This window comes from Miscanthus floridulus, chromosome 19 (genome assembly GCF_019320115.1).
Source record: "Miscanthus floridulus cultivar M001 chromosome 19, ASM1932011v1, whole genome shotgun sequence".
Taxonomy (NCBI): Eukaryota; Viridiplantae; Streptophyta; class Magnoliopsida; order Poales; family Poaceae; genus Miscanthus; species Miscanthus floridulus.
Window position 1 is genome coordinate 92,692,931 of NC_089598.1, and position 26,264 is coordinate 92,719,194.

The window sequence follows — 26,264 nt, forward strand, 5'->3', positions numbered from 1 at the left end:
CTGTGCATTTTTTCGAATACGCAGAAGAGCTACGCATCATTATATTAAAAGATAGAACGGCAAGTACAAAGCCGGTTCTAGGGCCTGGGTTAGTTTTTTTTGTTAGTCGCATATTATTAGTTTAAACAAACAATCATTATTGCATTCCTTGCGGTCCACAATCCATGCCAACTTACCCAAAACAAAGGCAGGGGTCTCGCTTTAAACCGAGAAAGTTCAGTATTTACAGTTAAATAAATTTGAATTTCCTTCAGCCAAGTGCCAAGAGTTATCTTTCTGGTTGACCCACCAAACTGACAGCCTGAACCTTTAGCAAATTGCGAATAAACACTGTTATCTCTTATATAGATGTAGTACGAAGCAAAACAATCAAGCAACAACAATTTGAAACATCTCAAAAAAAACTATAGCACCATAGGTGTTTGCCCCTTTTGATTACAACGGTCAAATTGCGAGCAGAAAAGTGCAGGTGTGATTTTACATGGGAAGTTATTGGTTATGTTCGCTTCGCTGAAAAAACAAGTTGAAACACTGTCCGGCTGATTTGTTGTGAGAGAAAAATACTGTTCCGGCTGAAAAGAAGCCGAAAAGTATGGATTATAAGACAAGCGAACAGAGTCATTATCCACACAATTACAAAGAAAGATAAGCAATTAACCCTCAATTACTTACAGACAAAAATAGAACAGGGGGGGAGAGAATATGATAGATCTGCAAGCAGCTGGCTGGACCTTTTTGTTTGGATGCGGAGAACATTAAATTACCATAAATGGCGCGGCAGACCTTAGTGTACTTTCCTTTTGTTTGCCAGATGAGGAAATGCCCCAAGGCCATGTTTAGTTACCCCAAATTCCAGAATTTGGCACTATGAAAAAGAAGATTCTCCGTCACATTAAATTTACGGTACATGCATGGAGTACTAAATGTTGACGAAATCAAAAACTAATTGCACAGTTTGGTTGTACTTTGCGAGACGAACGTTTTGAGCCTAATTAGTCAACGATTGGACAATTATTACCAAATAAAAACAAAACGCTATAGTGTAGATACAGTGTCGTTTTTCAGGCGGCACCGAATCAGGCAGCGAACTAAACGCGGCCCAAGGATGTTGTGTGCCCTCAGGTCCTGCCTTGTTAGGATCCCCACAATTGGAGCTATCTGAACACAAATTGATCACCAATTTGTTAGAATAGTTCCAAAATTTTCAAAAGTATAGTACTTGGTAAAAATAAAACTTTAATTAAGAATAGAAAAGTGACAAAATTTAATTTTGCTTTGTTTTTTCACTGACTGACCTCAGGGCCTTGGAACTTTGGGATGATAAGCATGTGCCGGAGCGCGCAGGTGCGGAAGAGCACCACAGCCTTGGCCACCGACATGGTCTCCACGACGGTGTACGGCGTGGTGTTGGTGAACGGGTGGAGGTCAATGTACATGTCCAGCTCCTCTGGCGTCAGCTGCACCGCCACCTCGTCGATGCTCCCAGACTTCTCCGCGAGCTCCGTCGACGAGAACCTCTCACGGGCCTCCCATTCCTCCGTCCTCCTCTTCTCCGTCAGGAACCACCGCTTCTTGAGCACGGCCATGAGGTGGGACCGGAGCGCCAGCCCGTGGAGCTCCGACACGCCTGGCCGCGGCCGGTCCAGCACGGGGAAGCCGTTGTGCGGCGTGGACCTCAGCACCTCGACGACGGTGGACACCTTCTCGATGACCTGCAGCGTAACGACCCGCGGCTTGGCGGCCGCGAGCTCGCCGACGGCGAGGTCCTTCATCCACGTCTCCGGCTTGGGCTCCAGGAACGGCAGGCCCTTGAGGTCGAGGATGATCTCGTAGATGCTGGGGTTGAAGGCGTCACCGACCGTCTTGGCGATGAGCAGCACGAACATGGTGATGGGGAGCAGGAGGAGGTTGTTGGTGAGCTCGAGGAAGATGACGCAGAGCGAGACGGTCATCCTCATGGAGCCCGACATGAGCGCGGCGGCGCCGAGCACGGCGTAGAGGCCGTGGTCGATCCGCACGAAGCGCGCGAGCACGAGGGCGAGGATGCGGCCGTAGGCGGAGCCCATGAGGATGATGGGCAGGAAGAGCCCCGACGGCACGGCGATGCCGAAGGTGAAGAGCCCCAGCACGCAGTAGATGGCGAAGAAGATGAGCAGCGAGTCGAGCCTGAACTCGCCGGCGGTGCCCGTGGAGAAGATGTTGCGCGTGGCGTCCGTGTTGGTGGCGTGGAGCAGCGACGCCAGGTCGTTGTAGTAGCCGTCGGGGCAGTTGAACTGCTTGAAGTTGCCGGAGTTGCCCACCGTCGGGCACGCGTCGCCGAACGCCGGGTCACACGGCGTGCACGGCACGGCGAACGGCAGGAGGTACAGCCCCGCCGAGGTGAACACGGACACCGCGAGGGCGAGCGCCAGCTTCGCCAGCCGGCCCTTGGCATTGATCAGGTTGTACAGCCGGAGCACCTGGTGGAGGACGTGGTTGTAGAGCGCCCCCAGGACGCCGCCGAGGACGCCGACGAGCGTGACGGGGAGGAGGTCGCCGACGTGGTAGCGGACGGTGACGTCGCTGACGTCGAAGAGGATGAGCCCGCCCTCGCCGAACATGCCGCAGCGCCCGTTCCTGCACACCTCGATGAACCCCCGCAGCACCACCACGACGGTGGCCGTGCTGAAGAAGGTGCGCCACAGCAGCGCGCTCCGCCACCACGTCGCCACCTCCTCCAGCGCGAACAGCACGCCGCCGACGGGCGCGCGGAACGCCGCGCACACCCCGGACGACGCGCCGCACGTGATCAGGTCCCGGCGGTCGCGGTCGTTGTTGAAGTAGCGCAGCCACCGCCAGCGCAGCCGCCACCGGCCCTCGCCGCCCTGGCTGAGCAGGTTGGCCAGGCACGCGCCGATGTGCACCAGCGGGCCCTCCTTGCCGAGATCCAGTCCCGACGACACGGCGCCGATGCTGCCAATGATCTGCAGCGCGCACAGACAGCACGAGACATTCTTTTCGTTTTCAGAAGGCAGAACCGAAGAAGCAAAAGAAAACAACACAGGAGAAACAGAAAAGGAAAAGTCAGCCCTGCCCCGAAAGGAAAGAAGAGAGAAAAGCGCCTTGACCTTGACGATGAGCTGCGGCGCGCCGAACATGTTGGGCGTGTCGACGCCGTTGAGATAAGCCTTGATCTCGGGGATGCCGGGGCCAGCGGCGGTGGGGGCGAAGGCGACGCAGAGCACGGCGGCGACGAAGGTGAGCGCGAAGTTGACGCCGGCGAAGTAGAGGAAGCCCGCCCAGTAGCGCTTCTCGCGGACGATGTTGACCATGTGTTGCATCTTGAGGCCGGAGATGTTCTCGATGGCGAGGTTGATGAGGGACGCGATGACTCCGGTGAGAAGGCCGACGAGGAACGCCATGGCCCACTTGAGGAAGATGTACTGCAGCACCTCCACGTTGGAGCGGCTCCGCCAGTCGTGCTTGAACAGATCGTTCTCGATGATCCTGCGCGCCAAGCCGCCAAGAACAGAGCAATTTGACTTTGAGACGAAACAGCAGAGCCAGCCGGCCTTCATCACCAGCCATGGTGACAAGCAAGGAGGTACGGTAGTAGTAAGAAGAACGAATGCTCACTCGTAGTCGAGGCTCTCGATGTGGGAGACCTTGGCGCCGACGATAGCGAGGTGGCTGGCCGTCAGGGTGGTGCTCCGCTTAAGCAGCGGCTGCTCCAGGGAGCTGATGCCGTTGCCGCCGCCGCCGCCGCCACCGGTGCTCTCCGGGTCCTCCGGGTCTTTCGCATCGTCGTTGTTCTTACATTCCGGCTCCGGCCATTCCGGCGCAGGACTGGGCTCGGTCGCCGGCTCCCGGCCGAGCCTCGGGCTCTGCTCTTCCTCCATGGCTTTCCCCGGGACCGGGAGAGAGAGAGCTCTGGCCTCTGAAGTCTGAAGCAAGCGATTGGAGGGGACTGTGGAATTCGCCCTTATCTATGTGGCTGACTGTTGACTGGTGACCCATTGGCAGAGGCAGTCTGATGAGTGATGAGAATGAGATCTCTCATTTCAGACACCTACACCTCATATAGGCCAAAAGGCTTTGGCCTTTTCTTGCCCCTTTTGCTTGAAAATTTAAACTTGCCGAGTCCTAGTCCTCACATGAACATTTGCTTTGAAAATAATGTGCTTTGTTTAACATGGTGAGGAAAATTCAGCACAGTTGGCAATGTATAAACTGTACGAACAATAGAGTTATTGAAAGTTTAATACAGCTGATAAGGCCATTCAATAAGCTGAGGGACTGATCCCTGCCTTGAGGGGGTGAGGTGCCTGTGCCTCTTGGGAGGTCACCAAGGATCGTCTCTTGCTTCAGGTGAAGTGTGCAATGAACACAGCTCATCTGGTGTTGTGACCACGCACTTGGTCCACTTGGCAACCTCCCTTTGTTTTTTGGACTATGGATGGATTGATTATTGATAGAACCACCTCAAGGTGCAAACAAAAGAACAAAGCTTGGCCGTGTCAATGCAGCACTGAATTTTCCACAGGTTTTGGATCAAATACAGTCGGCTAGATCAGTGTGGCCTTTATCATGGGGAAAGGGAAAATTTTGGTAAATTTCCCATAGTTTTTGGCATCAGTCTTTGGACTGCTAAAACCAAATATTTTGGAGAATTGGCGAGCTGTGATTTTTTTTGGGAGAGAGAGTAAGGAAAGTACCAGTCGAATGGAACTCAAACCTGGGTGGGCTCAGTTCCTTGGCACTTGGCCACTTGCACTACTAGTTCGATGAACGATGAACAAGGGCAACTTTAATATGATTTATTTAAGGGAAAAAGTCTACTCCACCCCCAACTATGGGGGTGGTCTACATAACCCCCTCAACTATGAAACGGTCTGATTTACCACCTGAACTTTCCAAAACCGTTTATTTTACCCCTCAGACGGTTTTCAGCGGCGGATTTGCTACAGTAACATTGTTGCTATAGTAACATTGTTTGCTACAGTATCGACGGGTTTGCTAAGTGGCGGGACTTTGTCTTTTTCTTATTTCCGCTGAATCTTTGAAAAATCATAGTAAATCACAGAAAAATTATAAAATGAAAAATCTAATTTTGTTGGACTCCACATGAGTAGATCTACACAGTGAACATATAATATGGTACACTTTAGCACAAAACTTTTACTGTAGATTTATATTAATTAGAAAATCTAATTTTGTCTGTAATTAATTGGAATTTATCTATAACTAAGTTATACATGGTCCAATGAGTACGAAAATTTTACTATAATTTAAGCATATAATAATTAACATACCATAAAAATTTCACCACAATTGAACCATAGAAGCTGCAGCTATGAATTATTCTAATTAATTACAGACAAAATTGGATTTTCCAATTAATCTAAAGCTACAGCAAAAACTTTGTACTAAAGCGTACTATATTATATGTTCGCTGTGTAGATCTACTCACGTGGAGTCCAACAAAATTAGATTTTCCATTTTATGATTTTTCTGTGATTTACTATGATTTTTCAAAGATTCAGCGGAAATAAAGAAAAAAAGGCAAAACCCCTGCCACACTGTAGCAAACCCGCCGTTACTGCAGCAAAACCCATGTTACTGTAGCAAAACCGTCGCTGAAAACCGCCTGGGGGTACAATAGACGGTTTTGAAAAGTTCAGGGGTAAATCAGACCGTTTCATAGTTGAGGGGGTTATGTAGACCACTCCATAGTTGGAGGGTGGAGTAGACTTTTTCCTTTATTTAAGCCAACTCCTAAGAGAGCATAATAAACCTTAAACAGGGGAAATGGGATATATCGATCGATGTGTTTGTTATGTAGCGATGCTTACAATCCAGTGATACAGTGGAGATAAGAACCTGGCAGCGCGAATGGGCCTGTAGTCCAGTGGTAAGGCTGTCCGGTGGGACGTTATCCACCATGGTTTAAACCCTGGTGTCATACCTTTATTCTAGAATTTTTCCAGAAAATTTAGGCACACGTGCGCATTCGGTAGTACTGCGCGTTTCTCACGCACTGAAGGCTAGAGAGCCTCACAATCTCTTCTTTGTGTATGTACGAACACACGCGTGTGTGCATGTGATGTGAGTGTGGAGTGCGCGTGCTGTGTGTGTCTAAATTATACCGAATAAAAAAAGAACGGGAACGGACAATGATTCGTGGGTCCCTGTTGGATGAATAAGGAATTTCATATATCTTTAGAAAGTCACTGATCCATTCTTCAAATGTACAAGCTGCATTCAGTTTGCATGCGCTTTTGGAAGGGCCATGTTTCATGGTATCCAATGCATCCTATGCCTCGTTCGTTTCACTGAAAAAATAAACCGAAGCACTGTTCCGGCTGATTTATTGTAGGAAGAAAATATTGTTTCGCCTAAAAAAATAAGCTGAAAAGTACGGATTATAAGAGAAGCAAATATGGCCGGCCCCTGCCCATATGTTCCACTGTCAGGTGTCAAGGCGCACAAAGCACTGCATATTATCGATATGGTAGTGGATAGATTTGGATAACTCAGATTCTAATTGGACTCCATTTTTTGCTTTGGAAATACTACATGTATACCTATTTAGATTTGGCTAACCAATCTAATATGATCCAAAATCCGTTCGAAAATGGAGTGCAGTGTCCATTGGATTTCTTTAGACGCTGTACATAGAGTTTTGAGTTTACGATGTGAGGCTCACATGTAGGTGTAATCACAGTAGTCTAACGAAGTAGCTAGCTGTTATTTCGAGAATTCGGGCCACCTTCAACAAATTTTAGTCGATTTCATCAAAATCCTAAGATATGAACGTGAGTTTTTAATTCTATATTTGGTTTTTGATATGCCCCCCTCATATATATCTAGTCACACCAAATTGCATACAGTAGCATGCAAATTGTACTGAGTCGTTTTCAGTAAATTTTAGTCAATTTCACTAAAAAATAACATGTGAACGTGATATTTTCAATTTTAGGTTCTGGTTTTCAGTGCGGGGTTTATATGTATATCTAGTCACACTAGTCTACACGAAGTATTGGACAATTTTACTAAGACATCCACAATAAATTTCAATCATTTTATGAAAATTTTAAGATGTGACGTGCGGATTTTAATTTTATTACGGTTGTAGGGAAAATGGACCGTTGGCCCATTTACTTTGGATTTTGGTGTTTGATGACCAACACAACCAAATTGGACTAATGAATTTGCAAGTGTTTGTTTTGTAGTCCAATAGGGTGCAAGACGTAACTTGGACGAAGGCGATGTGATGATCCGATGATCAACACCTCAAGCAAGACCTTAGAAGCACAAGAGAAGACCCAAGATATCAAGCAAAGTCCAAGCATGAAGATCGAAACCAAGCCGTACGCAAGATCGTGAAGAAACGAGTTCACTATGGTGATCGGACGCTGGACCGGACGCTGCGACCGGACGCTGGGTGGAGACTCGGCAGACAGGCGACCGGACACGAGGACCGGACGCTGGCGGCAACCGACCGGACGCAGGAACGCAACGTCCGATCGAGTACAGAAAGGTTTCAGAGCGGCATATCTGCGACCGGACGCAGGCCAGCGTCCGATCAGTGTTTTGCCGTCTCAACGGTCGGGATGACCGGACGCGTCTGGTCAGGACGATTCAGTGTCCGGTCAGTAGCAGTTTCGTGGGAGTTCGACCCCAATGGCTACTTTCTCAGTGGGGCTTATAAATACAACCCCCAACCGGCCATTTGAGATGCGTGGAGCTGAGGAAACATACCAAGGGTGTTAATACACCATTTTAGTGATCTCCACTTGCATAGTGCTTAGTGTTTTATTAGGTGATTAGCATAAGTGATTTGCGAAGTGCTTAGGTTGATTAGACCACCGCGTATGCGCTTACTCTAGGTTTATGCCTAGTGTTTAGTGAGGTTTGCATACCTCTTGCCACCTCGTGCTCGTGAGCACAAGTGTTGTACAACGGAGGGGCTTGAAGTCTTACGAGATCACACCAACCGCATTTGTGGTGTAGCCGCCACCGTGTACCGGAGGGAACAAGGTCCGCGGCGTTTCGGCCGAAAGCTTGATAGTGAAGACGGCGGGGATCATCCGGAAGAGGCTTACCGGAAGGCACGTCGAAGACCCACTTGCGCGTGGGGAAGGCCTGAGGCTATCCACGGAGTTACCCGACCGGGAGCTTGGCCCTTGCGAGGGATTCCTTACGAGGGGCTCCAACGAGGACTAGGGGGAAGCTTGCGCGCTTCTCGATACCTCGGTAAAAATACCGGAGTCGTCGACGGGAGTTTGCATATCTCTACCTCGCTCTTTAGCTTTTGCATTTACATTGATTACTTTTCTACGTTTGCGATAGAGATAGCAACACACTAGCTAAACCATAGTTGCACATTTAGATAGTTTATCTTTTGCATAGGTTTTGCTAAGGCTATAAAAAGAGGCCATAGTTTAGAGTTAGAATTTTTAAGTTGCCTAATTCACCCCTCCTTCTTAGGCGTCACGGTCCCTTCAATTGGTATCAGAGCCGGTTGGCTCATATTTGGACCTTTGGCTTAACCGCCGTTGAGCTGACGCTATTGTAGAGTGGTTGGGATGGATACCGCTAGGCCTCCAAAATTTGACGGCACTAACTTCCCATGCTATAAAGCTAGAATGGCTTGCCACCTTGAGGTGGTTGATTTGGGTGTATGGAGAGTCACTCGTGACGGGATGAAACCCATCAACAATCTCGAAAAACCCACAAAGGGTGACGAAAAAGAAATGCATTTCAATGCTAGAACTAAGAATTGTTTGTTTGAATCCTTTAGCATGGATGTGTTTAACCAAGTGTTCACCTTAAATACGGCACATAAAATTTGGTTAAAACTCCAAGAGCTCCATAATGGCACAAGTAATGTCCATAAGCAAAAACATTATCTAGCCAAGCAAAATTATGATTCCTTTGCTATGAATGATGATGAGCTTGTTCGTGATATGTATTCTCGATTAAATCTAATCATCAATGAGCTCCATTCAATAGGATTATTAAAGCTAGATGATGCGGACATCGTGAGGAAGATCATCTTCGTTCTACCACAAAAGAAATATGCAAGCATCATCACCATCCTTCACAACATGGAGAACTTGAGCACCATGACCCCGGGCATTGTCATTGGAAAGCTAGTGGCATTTGAAATGTCACGTAAGATGGGTCAAGGAGAAGCATCTTCATCAAGCAAAGGCAAAGCTCTCGCTTGTAGCGAGAAGAAAAAGATGAAGGGCAAGAAAGTTGAGTCAAGCTCAAGCTCAAGCTCCTCAAGTGAAGAAGAAGATGAGGATGATGATGATGATGAAGATTCAAGTGATGATGATCAATCTTCCTCCTCCACCTCCGACCTTGATGAAGAATCAAGCAAATTAATCAACAAGGTAGAGAAGATGATCCAAAGACTCAATGTCAAGGGTGTGCCCATCCAAATTCAAGATCTCATTTTTACCAATCAAAGAAATGAGCAAAGAAAGAGAGGATGCTACGGATGCGGCGAGTCAGGACACTTTGTGGAAGTTTGTCCAAACAAGCCCACACCCAAGACAAAGAAGAAGGCGTGCAAGAACCAAGCCCTCACATCAATATGGTCATGGGATGATTCTTCAAGTGAAGAAGAACATCATCACAAGAGGCGAGGCCGCAAGCACTCATCATCAAACTCTTCACGTGTGTGCCTTATGGCACGAGGTAACGAAAGCACATCCTCTAGTGAGAGTGATAGTGATGATGATTTGCCTTCTTATGATAAAATTGTGCAACAAAATCTTAAATATGCTAAAGTTTGCACTAGTCAACAAAAGAAGCTCAAAAATTTAAAAGAGCTAGGTAGTTCACAAGAAGCATACAAAAAATTGCTTGAACAATATGAAAACTTTGCAAATCTTAATGTTGAACTATCTACTAAAATTGAGAAACTTGAGACTAGTGCAACAACAAATGCATGCACAATCAATGATGAGCAACTTTTAAAGAAAAATGAAGAATTAAAAGAAAAGTTAGCTAGCTCACAAGAAGCTTATAATAGTTTGCTTGCTAAAATGGAAATCATGTGCAAACATTGTGATGAGCTAACTAATAAAGTTGCTAATCTTGAAGCCGTTAGCACAACTCCCACCAAGGCATCTAAAAGGAAAAGTTCTATCTTTAACATGTCTAAAAAGGATGCCTCTACTTCTTGTAATGATTTATGTTTAGACTCACCTTTGTGCAACCAAGTTTGTGTTGAGAAAGTTATTGGAGATACATGCACACAAGAGGTTGCAAAGGAGAATGAGCAACTCAAGCAAGAAGTATCTTGCCTCACCAAGGACTTGACTCAAGTAAAAGGCAAGGCGAAGCAAACCCAACTTCATCAAGATAACACCATCAAGGGAGTGAAGAAGCTTGATGAAGGATAAACCGTGGTTTGTTACGTGTGCCACAAGGAAGGTCACAAGTCCTATGAGTGCAAGGTGAAGAATGGAGGAGGAGCAAAGAAGAAGGAGAAAAAGCAAACAAGCAAGCTCTCCAACACCTACACCAACAAGGTGGACAAGAAGGCCTCCACACCTTATCTCTTGAAGAAGAAGAAAAATGACAAGGTTGTGGCCATCAAGTTGAACAAGCAAGCCAACAATGGGGTCAAACGCTTTTGGGTGCCAAAGGAAATCATTTTAAACATGAAGAGCACCAAGAAGGTTTGGATCCTGAAAGGGAAGTGAGAAGTTCGTCGAACTTCAGGGAATTTGGAGACTTGGCAAAGTATGGGTGCATTTCATGGGGTGCATCATATTGGACAAAGTTATTGCCAAGAGGGTTAGTGAATACTATGGACCTAAATTCCCCTTCCCATGATAGGTAACTAGATGTCATTACTTTCCATTAGTATTTATTTCAATTGATATTGCTTTTAATTGGTATCTTTAAGCATCTAGTTATCTTTCATGCCTATGTTTGCATTTACATGTTTAAATCATTTGCCATGCATACAATAGGTATATCTTATGGTAGGCTTGCTCGGTTTCATTCTTAGCCCTTGGAGCAAACCTACATGGTTTAAAATTAATTAGAAGCACGGCACATAGCTTGTATTACATTTTTTTTAACTAATATGTGCCAAAGTTCAAATTGTAGATAATTTTCTCCCAAATATCATCTTCAAATGGTATTTTGATTCTAAAATCAATGTGCATGAGTACTACAAGTATTCCACGCTTGTATGCACAAATTTAGGGGGAGTATCATCTACAAGATGGATGCTTTGAGACTAACACCTTTTCAAGTTTATCATGTGCGTAGTAGTCTCATTGCAAGGAAAATAGAGTCCCCGGAGATAAGCATCATTCTTCATTTGGTATCATCATGTTGACTTTATTTTGATATTTATATGCTTTCTCCATGCATTATATAGATTAAAGTCATTTGTGCAATAATTTGCCAATTATGCATATGCTTTGCCTTCTATCATATGTATGCATAAATTTAGGGGGAGCATAGTCTATATAATGTGAGAGTCAAATTTTGTGTTCTATCCAATCCTACATACAAAGGATCACAAAGTTTGACCCTCCCTTGTGCTACTAATGTCTTCCTTTTCGGTGTTTGATGCTAAAGGGGGAGAATTTGGAGGACCAAAGACAAGCATTAAGTTAATGTCTACAAATGGTAATGGTCCAAGAAAGGGAGGATAGTGGATTATGGATTAGTTTAAGTAATGGGGAGAATTTATAGGAAGCAAGACTTTAATCCATAATGCCACATGGGGACATTTGCAAGGGCAAGTTAGGTCTTCAATTGGTATCATAGTCTTTCAAGTAGTATCTCTTAGCATCATATAACCTTGCCCCTTGCATTGCATCCTAGCAAGTAGATAGTTTTTAAATTCAAAATTTTATTATTTGCTTGCTTTGGTCGTGTTGTCATCAATCACCAAAAAGGGGGAGATTGTAAGGAAAATGGACCCTTGGCCCATTTACTTTGGATTTTGGTGTTTGATGACCAACACAACCAAATTGGACTAATGAATTTACAAGTATTTGTTTTGTAGTCCAATAGGGTGCAAGACGTAACTTGGACGAAGGCGATGTGATGATCCGATGATCAACACCTCAAGCAAGACCTTAGAAGCACAAGAGAAGACCCAAGATATCAAGCAAAGTCCAAGCATGAAGATTGAAACCAAGCCGTACGCAAGATCGTGAAGAAATGAGTTCACTATGGTGATCGGATGCTAGACCGGACGCTGGACAAGCGACCGGACGCTGTGACCGGACATTGGGTGGAGACTCGGTAGACAGGCGACCGGACACGAGGACCGGACGCTGGCGGCAACTGACCAGACGTAGGAACATAGCGTCCGATCGAGTACAAAAATGTTTCAGAGCGGCATATCTGCGACCGGACGCGTCCGGTGGCAGGCGACCGGACGCTAGCTAGCGTCCGATCAATGTTTTGCCGTCTCAATGGTCGGGACGACCGGACGCGTCCGGTCAGGACGATTCAGCGTCCGGTCAGTAGCAGTTTCACGGGAGTTCGACCCCAACGGCTACTTTCTCAGTGGGGCTCATAAATACAACCCCTAACCGGCCATTTGAGATGTGTGGAGCTGAGGAAACATACCAAAGGTGTTGATACACCATTTTAGTGATCTCCACTTGCATAGTGCTTAGTGTTTTATTAGGCGATTAGCATAAGTGCTTTGCGAAGTGCTTAGATTGATTAGACCACCGCGTATGCGCTTGCTCTAGGTTTATGCCTAGTGTTTAGTGAGGTTTGCATACCTCTTGCCACCCTGTGCTCGCGAGCACAAGTGTTGTACATCAGAGGGTCTTGAAGTCTTGTGAGATCACACCAACCGCATTTGTGGTGTGGCCGCCACCGTGTACCGGAGGGAACAAGGCCCGCGACGTTTTGGCCGAAAGCTTGATAGTGAAGACGGCGGGGAGCATCCGGGAGAGGCTTGCCGGAAGGCACGTCAGAGACCCACTTACGTATGGGGAAGGCCCGAGGCTATCCACGGAGTTACCCGACCGGGAGCTTGGCCCTTGCGAGGGATTCCTTGCGAGGGGCTCCAACCAGGACTAGGGGGAAGCTTGTGCGCTTCTCGATACCTTAGTAAAAATACCGGAGTCGTCGACGGGAGTTTGCATATCTCTACCTCGCTCTTTAGCTTCCGCATTTACATTGATTACTTTTCTACGTTTGCGGTAGAGATAGCAACACACTAGCTAAACCATAGTTGCACATTTAGATAGTTTATCTTTTGCATGGGTTTTGCTAAGGCTAAAAAAAGAGGCCATAGTTTAGTGTTAGAATTTTTAAGTTGCCTAATTCACCCCCCCTTCTTAGGCGTCACGGTCCCTTCAACGGTCCAACTTTCCATATGGGCCCATGTGTATATCTAGCCATACCAGTTCACAGCGGGCAATTATACTACTCCAACAAATTTCAATAAATTGTGCTAAAACTTTAAGGTGTGAACTGTGAAAGCATTTTTAGTTTTAAGATCCAGCTTTTGATCTAGGGACAAAATATAATTATAAGAGTAAATTGCACCCGGGGTCTTTAACCTTTTGGGCTGTTCCCGTCTGGGTCCTTAAACTAAAAAAGCTCCCATCTAGATCCTTAATCTACTGTCGTCGCACACCAGCCATCCAAAACCCGCCACGCCAGCGCTAGCATCTGACGTGGCCATGCCACCGTGGCAGCAGGACGCTGGGCCAAGCCAATTGATCAAAAAAATCCAGCCCCTTTCTCTTTCTCACTCCCAAGTCCATCCTCCACCGTCGCCACGCTCTCCCAGCTCGTCGACGGCGCGCGCCTCCTCGCCACGCCCGCACCATAGGCGTCGTGCAGTGGTGGAGGCCGTTAGGGCCGGCCTCCCCATGGCCTGGCCATGCATCACGAGGTGAGGGAGCTTGCAGGCGGTGGCGGTAGATGCATCAAGCACCACGGCGGCGGCCAAGGCGGAGGCGCATAGTAATGGAGGCACGAGTGCCGCGTCGTGGCAGCACAAGGCCGAGCTCAGCACAGGAACCGGCCAAGTTGCAAAGGGGTCACCTCCCCATGGTGTATCCCACCCGCAGCAAGTTCGAGGCGGGTGGCGTAGTGCTGGCCGTGGAGGCATGCCCAGTGGCGATGGAAATCGGTGGCAAGGGCCCTGTTCCTGGCTTGACGGCAAAGCTCCCTGGAACCTGTGCGAGACCAAGATGGAGGGCATCGGGGTGGACCTAGAACACGCGAAATGGTGTTGACTTAGTTAGGCAAAGAACGGGGCCACGTGCGGAGCTTGAGCCACGACAATGGCGGCCGGCGGCGCAAAATCCGCCAAATTGAGCGATTACCTTGGTCGGTCTTGCGAGCAGCTGGCTCAGGGGCGTTACTAGGGAGTGATGGATCTGAAAGTACTTCTAGGCATAGATCAGTGGGTAATGCTTAGCTTAGATAGAAGACTTGGGTCGCCAAGCGCAGTTGCGGCCATAGCGCCGCCAACATGGCTCCGGCCGCACGCGTGCACCAGCGAAGGGCGCCACGGTGGCGCCGCCACCTCCTGCGTTGACCTCGGGTACAGCGGCTGTGGTGTGCGGCGAAGAGAGGAAAGCTAGGGTTTAGGGCGAGCAAGGGCACCATCGCCTAGACTGCTCGACGGTGGCGCACTCAGCCTAGGGCGAGCATGTGCGCCGATGAGGGGACCGACGGCGGCGCCGCTACCGCTGTTCTTCTTCTTCTGCTCGGCTACGTGTGCGGTGAAGAGAGAGAAGGCGGAGGAAGAAATGGTTAGGGTTTTAGGGAGCAGAGCCACGTGGGGTCAAGGGCAACGGTGCAAGGCCGCTCGACGGCTACGCGCTCAGCCTCGGGCGAGTGCGCTCACCGGTGAGGGGCTCGCGGCGGCGCCACCATCTCCGATCGCCGAGTTTCTAGAGAGAGAGAAGAGAGAGAGAGAGAGAGAGTCGGCTGCTACGGCGGTAAGAGAGAGAAGTAGAGGAAGCAAATGAACTAGGGTTTCCATGGGAGGCGACCGCGGTGGGTTTTTACCCGAGTGAGACGCGCGGACAACTGTCCGATGCAGATCGATGGCTCGCAGCGCTCGGACCAAATTAGGCCTCGGCAGGTTGGAAGAATCCCGGCCCTGGCCCAGGTTGCGGCCTAAGACGCGGGGGAGCGTAGCGCGAGCGGTCGTCGTGGGCCGTCTTTGCGATGTTGGGCCGCGGCAGAGGGCAGCAGCGCAATGGGCCACGTGCAAGCGTGCGGACTGGGCCGCGTACTGTTTTCGCCGGGCAGGGCCGAATAAATAGTAAACACAGAGTTTTGTTTTATTATTTTCATAAGCAATTTTGATGAATATTGTCAAGTTTTGAATCTCTGTCAAAATTTGAACCAACGGGATAATTTTTTCAGAGAGTAGATGAGTAAAGTAAAATACTTCTGAAATTTTGATAAAGAATTTTTTTCATGTTTCCGCTGCAAAGTTTAATGTTGATTATCTTCTAATTAAATTCGAACCAACGGTAGAATTTAGTTTGAAGAGCAGTTATATTTAGTAAATTATGATTATATTTATCCTCTAATTAAATTGGAACCAACGGAAAAATTTAAACTAGAGGAGTAGTCCATTTTGTTTAAGTAAGATTATGGTATTGTCATCTTCCGACCAACGTTGATGATGACAATATTATAATGAATTTAAGTTTGAAGTTTAAATCTCTGATAAATTTTACACCAATGTGGTTAATTTTTTAGAGAGTAGATAAGGACCAAGAAATGCCCCTGAACTAAAAGAATGTATTTCATTATCAAGTTTCTGCTGCAATGATGTTGATTATCTTCTAATTAAATTCGAACCAACGGGAGAATTTAATTTTGAAGAGCGGTTATATGTATTTCAAGTTGATTTATGAGTTTTATGCATTAATTTTATTTTCTGCCAAACGGTGATGTAGAATTGATGCAGAAGCACCTTGGTTATTTAACCGACAAAATCACTCGGCTGCATGCCAACGGGCTGCAATGCTGGGCTATGTGAATAAAAAGGCTTGAGTCAAGTCAGTTTAGGACTATTTTTGTTAATTTATTAATTTTCTGATTAAATTGGAACCCACGGGAAGATTTAATTGGAAAATGAAGTATAAGTGAATGTTTTAGTCGTCATGACTAAGTTTTGTATAGATTTATCCCGCATGGGGAGAAGTTTTGGCATAGTACTTATGCTAGTCAATCCTGCATGGCGGGAGAAGTTTTGTGATGATTCACATATTTTGTATCACGCATAGCGAGAGAAGTTTGGGTAGCTCTTATGCCGTCCCAGTATTGATCGTGATACAATAGAAATACATCATCATGGTCAATACTAAACAAAAGATAAGAAAAGATACAAGCGTGACTTACAAAAGTACTGCTAATGAAAGACCTCGTTGAGTTCTTGAAGTGAAATAAAGAAAGTGTACTCCTAAATGGATCAAGAAATAAGTTTGTTTACATGACATAATCATGTGAATGAAGTAAGTTATAAGTGTCTCCTCGTTCACAGGCTTTCTGAAAAGTTCTCGAAATTATGGCAGTAAAGTTCATGCCATATTTTGAGGGGGATAATATTAAGATCAATTAAAAAATACTCTTCATTAAGAGTGAGATAAAGATTAATTAAAAAAGATACTCTTCATTAAGAGTGAGATAAAGATTAATTAAGATGAATGCAACCGTTGGAGGAGTACAACGGTCACAACAATGATACCCCTAAGTAGAGAAATAGCTAAATTCTCGGACCTTTTAAAGTTCTGATAGGAAGATAGCGTAGTCAGCCTCAAAGATGTTAAGATGGTGCTTAAAGCGCCATATGAGGTTTTAACATATTAAACCCAAAATAAGATATTTGAAGATACACTATCTTTAGAAAAGGTGAAAAGATCTAGGGGAGCATGGTATGTAGAGGTATGTAGAGACCTATGACTTAAAGAGAAAAGGGACTATGTGTCCACTCTAGTGACTCAGGAGTAACAAGTTTCTTAATACCTATTGATGTTGTATGACTAATACAACACATGTTGTTAGCTCTTCAAAGAAGATGAATAATATAAACAAGGATATTGTAATACAGGAGCCTGTAGAATCAATTGTCTCTTGGCAATGAAGAGCAACAACAGCCCCATATGGAAGTGCCAGTAGCTGAGGCCCCATAAGGTCTCAAAGAATTAGTAAACCAGTTTTTCTGATAACTATGAAGTCTATGTTAGTAAACAAATTCGAATAGAGGGTGATCCCACCTCATTTGAAGAAGCCATGAGAAGCGTTTACTCGTTTAAATGGCAAGAAGCTATGGAAGTTGAAATGAATTCAATGAATACCAACGATATTTGGGACTTAGATGAAATTCTTAATGGAGCCAAAACAGTAGGCTGTAAATAGGTCTACAAGATAAAATGTGACTACAAGAGAATGTAGAAAGATATAAAGCATGACTTGTAGCAAAAGGCTTTACGCAAAGAGGATGAATAGATTACGATGAGAGTTTTCTCTCCAGACTCATGTAAGGATTCTTTAGAATCAAAATGGTGTTATTGGCACATTATGATTTAGAGTTACATCAGATAGATGTAAAGACGGCATTCCTCAATGGGGATTTGTATGAAAACGTTAACATGGCACAACCCAAAGGTTTTGTCATGGAAGGAAAAGAATGTATGGGATGCCGCCTGTACAAATCCATTTATGGGTTAAAAGTAAGTCTCTAGATAGTAGTATTTGAAGTTGATGAAACGATAATAAAGTTTGGGTTTTAAAGAAAATAAGAAGGACAATAGCGTTTATACGAAGTTCAAGAATGGAAAATTCATTTTCCACATCCTATGAATAGATGACATTCTACTCACTAGTAGTGATGTTAATTTGTCATTGGAGAAGAAGAAGTTTTGTCCTCAAGTTTCAATGTGAATGATCTTGATGAAGCGTCATTGGTTCTAGGAATCAAAATTCACTGAGATAGAAGAAAAGGGGATATTAGGACTATCGCAAAGGCATACTTGGAAAAGATTCTAAAGAAATAAAGTATGCATGCGAGTAAACCTACGCCTGCTTCTATAGTCAAGGGTAATAGATTTGGGAACTTTAAGTGTTCCAGGAACCGATATGAGATCGATCAAATGAACATGGTTCCATATGCTTCAGTCGTTGGAAGCTTGATGAGTGTAAAAGTATAAGTAAGAACTTACCCTGACGTAGTTTACGTATCCGGGATATTTTGGCAGAAGTCTAGCACAGATATAGATCACTGGAATGGAGTTGAGAATGTCTTGCAATTTTGTAAAGTATCATAGACCTCATGCTGAATAAGAAAGAATAAGTACTCTTAAATAGTTAAGGGTACAAATGTTAAGTCTTGGTGAGATGTGTAGTGAAATCCACAGTAGTTGCTAACACTCGTAGTTGGAGTATTATTGTGGAAAAACTCCAAAGAAATAGTTGTGGTATCATCGGCGATGCATACCATAGTATAGCTTGACATGAGGCTTAAGGAATAGACAAAAGGAGGGTAAGGGAATTAGTACCCGGATTTAACAATGGTAGTCAACAGCAATAACCATTTAAAGTAGTTAACTCCTAAGACAATAGGTCAAGTATGCTGCCAAATACATTGACACTAAGTTATATGTTGTAAAGGAGAAAATCTAGAATCATTTATGAAAGCATTGAGCACATAAGTACCGAGTAAGTACTTGCGGATCCGCTTACCAAAGGCTTACCACCCAGTGCGTTCAGAGAACACATAGTCGATTTGTGTTTATGGGAAAGCCTATGATTTCTGGATACTAAGGGCCTAGTTGAGTATCTGTTTCAAAACAGAGAGGTGCAGTGTAGCTGTTAAATCTAATGGCAATTGACCGTGACGATGAGGCACGCTCTATGCACTGATCTGTGATGGAATGGGAAAAAGAAAAAGGAAGTTAAATTTAAGTCATAAGGTGAGATCAAGGGGGAGAATGTTAGGTTGATCTCCACCAATTGGCCCAACGACCAATTGGGATCTTGATCCACGCCCTGATCAGGGTCGCTCAGCCTTTCTACTGGCTGATGGGCTCTACTAGCTGATGGGCCCCAGTCGCGCAGCGCCATAAAAGGACGATGGGGGCTAGGGCACAAGACATGAGGTTCACTGTAGCCGCCAACACCCCACCAAAGTTCCTAACCCTAGACCGATCGAGAGGGGCATAGTAAGCGACGGGAAGCTCCATCGCCTTCACCGCCGTCACAGCACCGCGCTTGTGCTGCTGCTACCTTCGATGACCTGGCGGGCGTGTTGGCGGCTACCTCTACTGTCTTCGTGGCCACCATGCTGGCGGTGCCATGGCCATGACTGCGCTTGGCGGCCCAAGTCTTCTATCTAAGCTAAGCATTACCCATTGATCTACGCCTAGAAGTATTTTCAGATCCATCAGGGAGGTGAGGGAGCCATGGCTATGAGGAATCGAAGAAGGATGTAGTGAGGCCGACGAATTTTTAGATGGGGCGATGGCTACGATGGTAGCTGCGATGGCGTCGTGCGAGCGGTTGGCATTGCCGCTGTGAGTGCGTGAGCAGGCGCCGCCACCGTCGCTGCGGCCACGTGGACGCGTGGGTGCAACGTGACCCGTCGCCGGGGAGTGGCGCATGTCACCGTGCCCGTGTCCGGGCTGTTGTCGCCGCCGCCCTGGCCGCGCAACCCTGCGTAGCCACGCGCCGTGGCCGTGAGCGTGCCTTGCACCCCTACGCGCGCACGGAGGACTACTGCCGGCGTCTGGGTGGCCCTCACCTCGCCGTCGCTGCTGCCACCGCCATCGCGCGCACGCCGCCTATGCCCACGCAGCCTCCATCCTTCCCCATGGCCGCGCGCACTTGCCGCACCCCTCCCACATCCGGGAGAAACACTGGAGCGCCACCCGCGTCGGGCCACGGCCGCGCTCACTGCCTGCTCCCGTGGGTGGACCATTGCGACCTCTCCCTCGTGGAGCCTAGGTAGGCGCTAGGTCCTCGCGGGGCTTGTGCACCCCTTTGGTCGGACGGTCGCCGCCGCTGAGCCCTCTGCGGCCAGAATCGGGCATCGGCCGACACTATCCTGCTCTGTTCGTTCAAGAAAGGAAGGAGCTAGGAGTGAGAAAGAGAAATAGGACAGGGTTTTTTAGAAAAGTTGGCACGGCCACAGTGTCCAGCTGCCACCGTAGCATGGCCACGTCAGATGCTGGCGCTGGCGTGGCGGGTTTTGGACTACTAGTGTACGACGACGATAGATTAGGGACCTAGATGGTAGCTTTTTTAGTTTGAGGACTCAGATGGGAACACTCCAAAAGTTTAAGGACTCCCAGTGCAATTTACTCTAATTATAATAGTTTTGTTATAATTAGAATGGGATGGATTTGCTTTCAAAAAAGAGAATGGGATGGATTTGGACTTAAAAATAATTGGAGGATTTTATTGGACATTAGTGTTTTTATTAGTATAGGATTGAACTTTGGAACCTTTTTTCATGGATTTTAATTGGATTTGTCCATATGAATTTGTGTGTCTAACTACATATGGTCAAATAGAGGATTTTTCCTTGTCATGAGTTATGAAATTGATTATTCTACCTTTTATATATATAATTGGCACATCAACACTTGCTCTAGCATGGCCTAAATATTGTTACATGAGTATTTAAAGTTTCATGGATTAATTTGTAACATATAACTAAAATAATTAATTATCTTTAATATATCTCTATGTTGACTTCCTAACACACTATCCATTTAGATACTCTATTCCCTATCTGATTATTATGATAAATTTACTAATTACTCTATATCTGTTTTCATTCTTTTTCATACAAACAAGTACGGTTGAGAGGAGCTGATGATGAAAAATTTAAACTCGTAAAGTAATTTTGGTAACATACCAAGGGGGATAAGCTATCTTTGTTCAAGCTATCTATTCTTCTTTCAATAAGGTTTCACTTTTTTCACAAAATAGATTTCAACAATAGACTTTATTTGGCATCAAGATATATATCTTATTTCAACAAAGTCGTCAGCAACTCATTGTTGAACTGTAACAGTTTGCAATGCCAATGGACATTAGCTAAAGTGTCAAATTATACTTTTCAAATTTTCACAAGAAGTTAAATTATCATATGATTATGTTGCTGTTTCTCCAAACTTAATTTGATATCAGATTGCCTCGTCAAGCTTGGACCACACGAAGTGACAATAATTCATTTATCAATGGACATTGAATATTTCAACTATTATGAGCTTCTGATTGTACTGTTTATCATTATTATGCTGACAAATAGTGATTTGAACAATTAATATATTTATTATATTGCATATTATAAATTAGGATTATCTAGTTGTTTCTGGAAACAGTAAGTTACGTACATGTCTTCAGGAATCAGCAAGAGGCAGCTCAAAATCGATTATTAAACAGTGGATCCAAATATGTTTATTGTTTTATTCTAACACAATGAACTCATCTTGTATATCTTTTATTTTGATAAAGGACACAAAGTCTTGGAAAAAAACTCCCGATCCCTACCTAACTTGAAGTAGAGAGCCGAAAAATAAAGAAAAGATCAACATATTCCAGTGGCTACTCTAGATTGGCACACTTGTCTTGCAATATAAATATTACAATGTTTTGAATGCAAAAAATAGCTTAATTCAATTTTAGAAAATTATTTTGTGGGTAATTTTTAATTTTAGAAAATTATTCACCACTTAATCTCTTCAAAACGTGCATAGACCACCGTAATTGTGGAGCTTTGTTATGGAAAGTACCATCAGTATTTCTAGGTACCTTTTATCTTTATTTTTTCCGACAACTGATTTGGAAAGAAAATTAATAAAAATATATTTATAGGCTTAAGGGTATACATTGTAATTTCTATAAATGTATATTTATATTTTCTATAACGCCCATAATTCTCACAAAGAGATACAAGCCTATCATTCTGGAAAAAGACACTATGTTCTGCCGCTAGCAAAACAAAAGAAAAAAACCGCCACCGTGGCATCCTCCCCCGCTAGGCTGCAGAGCGCTGCCTAACTCAATTGTCGTCACAAACTGTTGGAGCTCGTCGACGCATCCTATGGACTCGTGCTGCTGCTTAGGGACAGATCTAGTGGTGCGGCAGGGGGCTCAAGCCCCACTACTGCCGTTGATCCATGAAGCCCCCTATAACCTTTTAAAGGATTTTTCCCATGGCTACTTTGAGAAAGAGAGGCTAAAGTTGAAGATGAACTTTTAGCCTATAACTTTCATTTAGCCCGTGTTTAGTTGTCAGGTCAAATTCTAAAAAAGTGCTACAGTACCCATCACATCGAATCTTGCGATACATGTATGGAGCATTAAATGTAGGCGAAAAAAGAAACTAATTGTATAGTTTGGTTGAAAATCGCGAGACGAACGTTTTGAGCCTAATTAGACCATGATTGAACACTAATTACCAAATAAAAACGAAAGTGCTACAGTAGCCAAAAATCCAAAATTCACCCAACTAAACACCCTCTTAGATTTGTTACTGTTTGCTATCGCCGGTGCGGCTCTGGGCAGGGTTCGGCTTCACGAGACCAACGGACAACCGACCTTGTCACCAACGGTCAGGGGCTTGCGTCGCCGTGGTAGCAAACTACCCTCTAATAAAAAAAAAAGAAAAATGGCTCAGAATATAGGTATTGAAGCCATGTATTTTGGTCGTGATCCTACCTAATTGGTGTTTCTGCTACTTTTCCTACGTATGAAACAACTAAAAACACTTGAAACATATGCTTGCAACATGCATATATATGCAACATCCAGACAAAACACTTGCAACATTTGTCTGGAACAGATGAAACATTTAGAACATACACTTAAAACATACGTGTATAGCCATTACAACATGTACAACATCCCGATCTACTTTTGCAATATCGATATACAACACTTGCAACACACCTTTGAAACATACTATTGCAACATACGCTTTCTGCGTAGCATCTGCTTGCTGCTTGAATGAATGTAGGCTCGACGCCGACGCAGAGTTCGAAGCCGTGGAGTGGCGCTAAGGTCGCTGGTGTGGAGCTCGGCGGCGGCAAAGACCTCGACAGGGGTAGGTGCAGGGGCGGGCGGATGGACCGCGGTCACGACGGGAGGCATGAGTCTGGGAACGAGCTAGCGAGCACCTAGCACCTTGGGCTCGCTGTGCGTGGCGCAGGTGAGGGCGGGTTCCGTCCCACGAGCAGAGCAAGCTGGCAACGTGGGCAGGTGAGGCGTGGGCAAGTGTGGGGTTCGTCCGTCTGAACGGACGCCCTATAAGGAGTGTTTCCGCAAAAGAAACATGGCAGTAGACCTCAAACATTTCAGTACCAGCAAAATCATCATTGTGACCATTTTAATTAATGTTTTTTTTCACGTTTCAAACCTCTATGGCATAGATTTATTTCACAGCATCCGTTGCTTGAAACCCAGAGATGCATGGATCGCAGTGTTGTGGAGATAAGAACAACGATACGAGCTTTTAGCATGAATCCATGGTTCAGATGGCGTGGTCGTACCTTCTACCCTTTTGCCCATAGGCTTCCAAGAAATCTTTGGCAGTGACAAGTTGGAGTGTTGGACACATCACCGATCGATCATAAGGACTCATCAAAGTATCCCGATCTCGGAGGACAACTACTATATATAAATAAATATACCTATGTATTCACGCTCCATGGTCAAACTTTAGCCCTACACTTTTAGCCCCCCCCCCCCCTTTTTTTGTTATGAGGATCCAAATAGAGGGGCTAAAAGTGAGCAAATAGCTAAAAACTAGGCTAAAATCTTTTACTCTAAAGAGACCTTAAACTAGGCTAAACTCCCTCGGGGCGGGCGCTGGACTCCCCATACCCATTGCCGCTCGTATTCATGGCTATGCATGGATAATTAAATGAGGGTAAATCAGTCATTGTAGATTAGGGGACTAAAGTTTAGTCTATGGATCCAAACAGCCCAGCAGGACTAAAGTTTAGGCTAAACTTTAGTCCTTAAACTAGTGATCCACACACCACCTCAGCCTTTTTCCTGCCCCTTCTGTTCTTTTGTGGCAGTCTTAGAATACAATATATATCTTTCCATTTACAATCCGTTGGTTGTTGGTTACATGGGGGGGGGGGGGGGGGGGGGGGGGGGCTCAATTCATCTTAAAACTTATCCAGCAATCATGTCATACATTCTCATTCATCTTAAAATCAAACTCTGTAACAATCCGGTCACCTCGATGACATGCAGCTTGGAAAACTTATCCAGCAATCATGTCATACATTCTCATTCATCTTAAAATCAAACTCTGTAACATGTCCGAACGCGCTCTACTTGAATTCATATAGAGTTTGATTCAGTAGGTAAATCTCCAATTGACAATTGTGCTTTAGCCCTGTTCGCTTATCGTATGAGCCAGCAAAGGAACAATATTTTTTTCTTATAACAAATCAGCCTTTCGTCCGCAGCTACAGAACTTCCGTATACGGTGATTTTTCTTTCACGAGCAACGCGGTAGGTGCACTGTCCATCCTAGTGGATTAACAGTAAGAAGGGCGAGAGGAGGGAACAATGGTGCGAGTTTTATATATCTGCTACTGTTGGTCTGTTTTGAATGTAAGTCTCACTACCTGGGATTGTACTGTGAACCCCGACAACGCCAAAGATTAGGCTCCGTTGCCATGCACAGTGACCACTCTTACATTACGTGGAAGAACTAACCAAAGCCAGGTAAGAAGCCTCGCTCATGGCATGGCTCACAAGCACCAATAGTATATAGTATAATATATAATGATTGCAACAAAATGGAGTAGTTGTACCAGAAAGGCGGATGAGAATGGAGACAGGATCACGAGGAATGAGAGTACTGCTGGCCAGACCAGATCTGGATCACCGATCACGTATCGCAGGAGTACTCCAGCTGCGACATCTGATGCGCGATTATATTAATCGCATCTGGAATAGAATAATAATCTGTGACTCGGAGAAATGACGATGAGTGCAGGCAAGCAATGTGGCCGTGGCCGTGGCCGTGGCCGAGGCATATATATGGTTGTCATTCTCCGATCCACAAGAATCAGACATTAAAGGGGCGCAATAATTGAGCAGGGGAGCTCAGGATCCCTGGCTTCCAAGTCACATGCATCATCCGTCGACTGAGACAGATACAGACCGGCGGCCGATTGATTGGGCGGGCAACTGGATAAACGGCTCCTGCCTGCACCCAAGAGCCGTTTTTGTTGTAAGAGTACGACCGAAGTGGCTCACAAGTTGTTTCACAATTTTGCCCTTGCATTGGCGATAAGTGATAACTATAGGATCCGCTAGCTGCGCCCACTTTGGCATCATGGCATGCATGTCTTTGTTTGTCCAATAGGCAGCGTGCTCATACGTTGCTACGGGACAATTAAACTTTATACTAAAAACACACGGATCGTACGATAAGATGATAATACCGTGAAATTAAATATCGATGTTGAAGTGACATTTAATCTAAAAAGCAAAGTTTGTGAAATTAACACAGTCACGAAGAGCGCGGCATCGCAGGCTCACATACTCTACTGTATAGACCTTGAAGAAATATCCGATATCCATTTCTTTTGTGCGCCAATAAATCCACGAATTAGTTCTGCCGTGTCGACGAAATATGGTCGGCAATCTACCTAGGGGTATGCCCAAGATAGTAGATTATCGGCAGACAGATGCGCAAGCTACAAACAAGATGGTGACGCAAGACAGACACGAGGTTTTATCCAGGTTTGGCTGCCGTGAAGGCGTAATACCTACGTCCTGCGTCTGATTGTGTTGTTGTATGTCAATGAGAGATGTTTTTGAGAGGGGTCCCCTGCCCGCCTTATATAATCTGGGGGACAGAGTTACAGATCTAAAAACTAATCGTAACCAGTTACAATTGCCATAGGTGGCCGGATAAGGATTCATATTCTAACCGACTAGTATCTTGCTTGATCTCCAAGTCTGCCTTGATTCTTTGCGCGGGACTCCGAGCAGATTGACCGGGCCGCGCGTCGTCTTCTAGTGGGCCGGACCCCCTGGTCCGGGCCGGCTCAAGCCTAGCCGTAAGGGTATAGGGGTTAATACCCCCATTGCTAGTCCCCGAGCACCATGTATTATGTTACGACACGCCGTTCGATCTTCTTCGACTAATGCGATCTGTCTTCATATCATCTCCGACTGGCTAAAACATTGACCAAGCAAATATGCCAGTATCCTGGTCAGCACAGAGAGCAGTAGACCACGATTATAGCCGAAGATTCCGGTTG

At 45.4% G+C, this 26,264-nt stretch overlaps 1 protein-coding gene across 1 annotated transcript; it reads right to left on the minus strand.

Annotated features, from left to right (window-relative positions):
• Positions 1-802: 802 nt before the first annotated feature.
• On the minus strand, positions 803-4,003 carry LOC136528199 (chloride channel protein CLC-b-like). Its single transcript, XM_066521125.1, has 4 exons — positions 3,616-4,003; positions 3,108-3,486; positions 1,296-2,963; positions 803-1,158 (listed from the first exon to the last, which is right to left on the minus strand). The coding sequence occupies exons 1-4, from the start codon at positions 3,876-3,878 to the stop codon at positions 1,036-1,038; spliced, it is 2,433 nt and encodes an 810-aa protein (XP_066377222.1). The 5' UTR covers positions 3,879-4,003; the 3' UTR covers positions 803-1,035.
• Between the last annotated feature and the right edge of the window lie 22,261 nt (positions 4,004-26,264).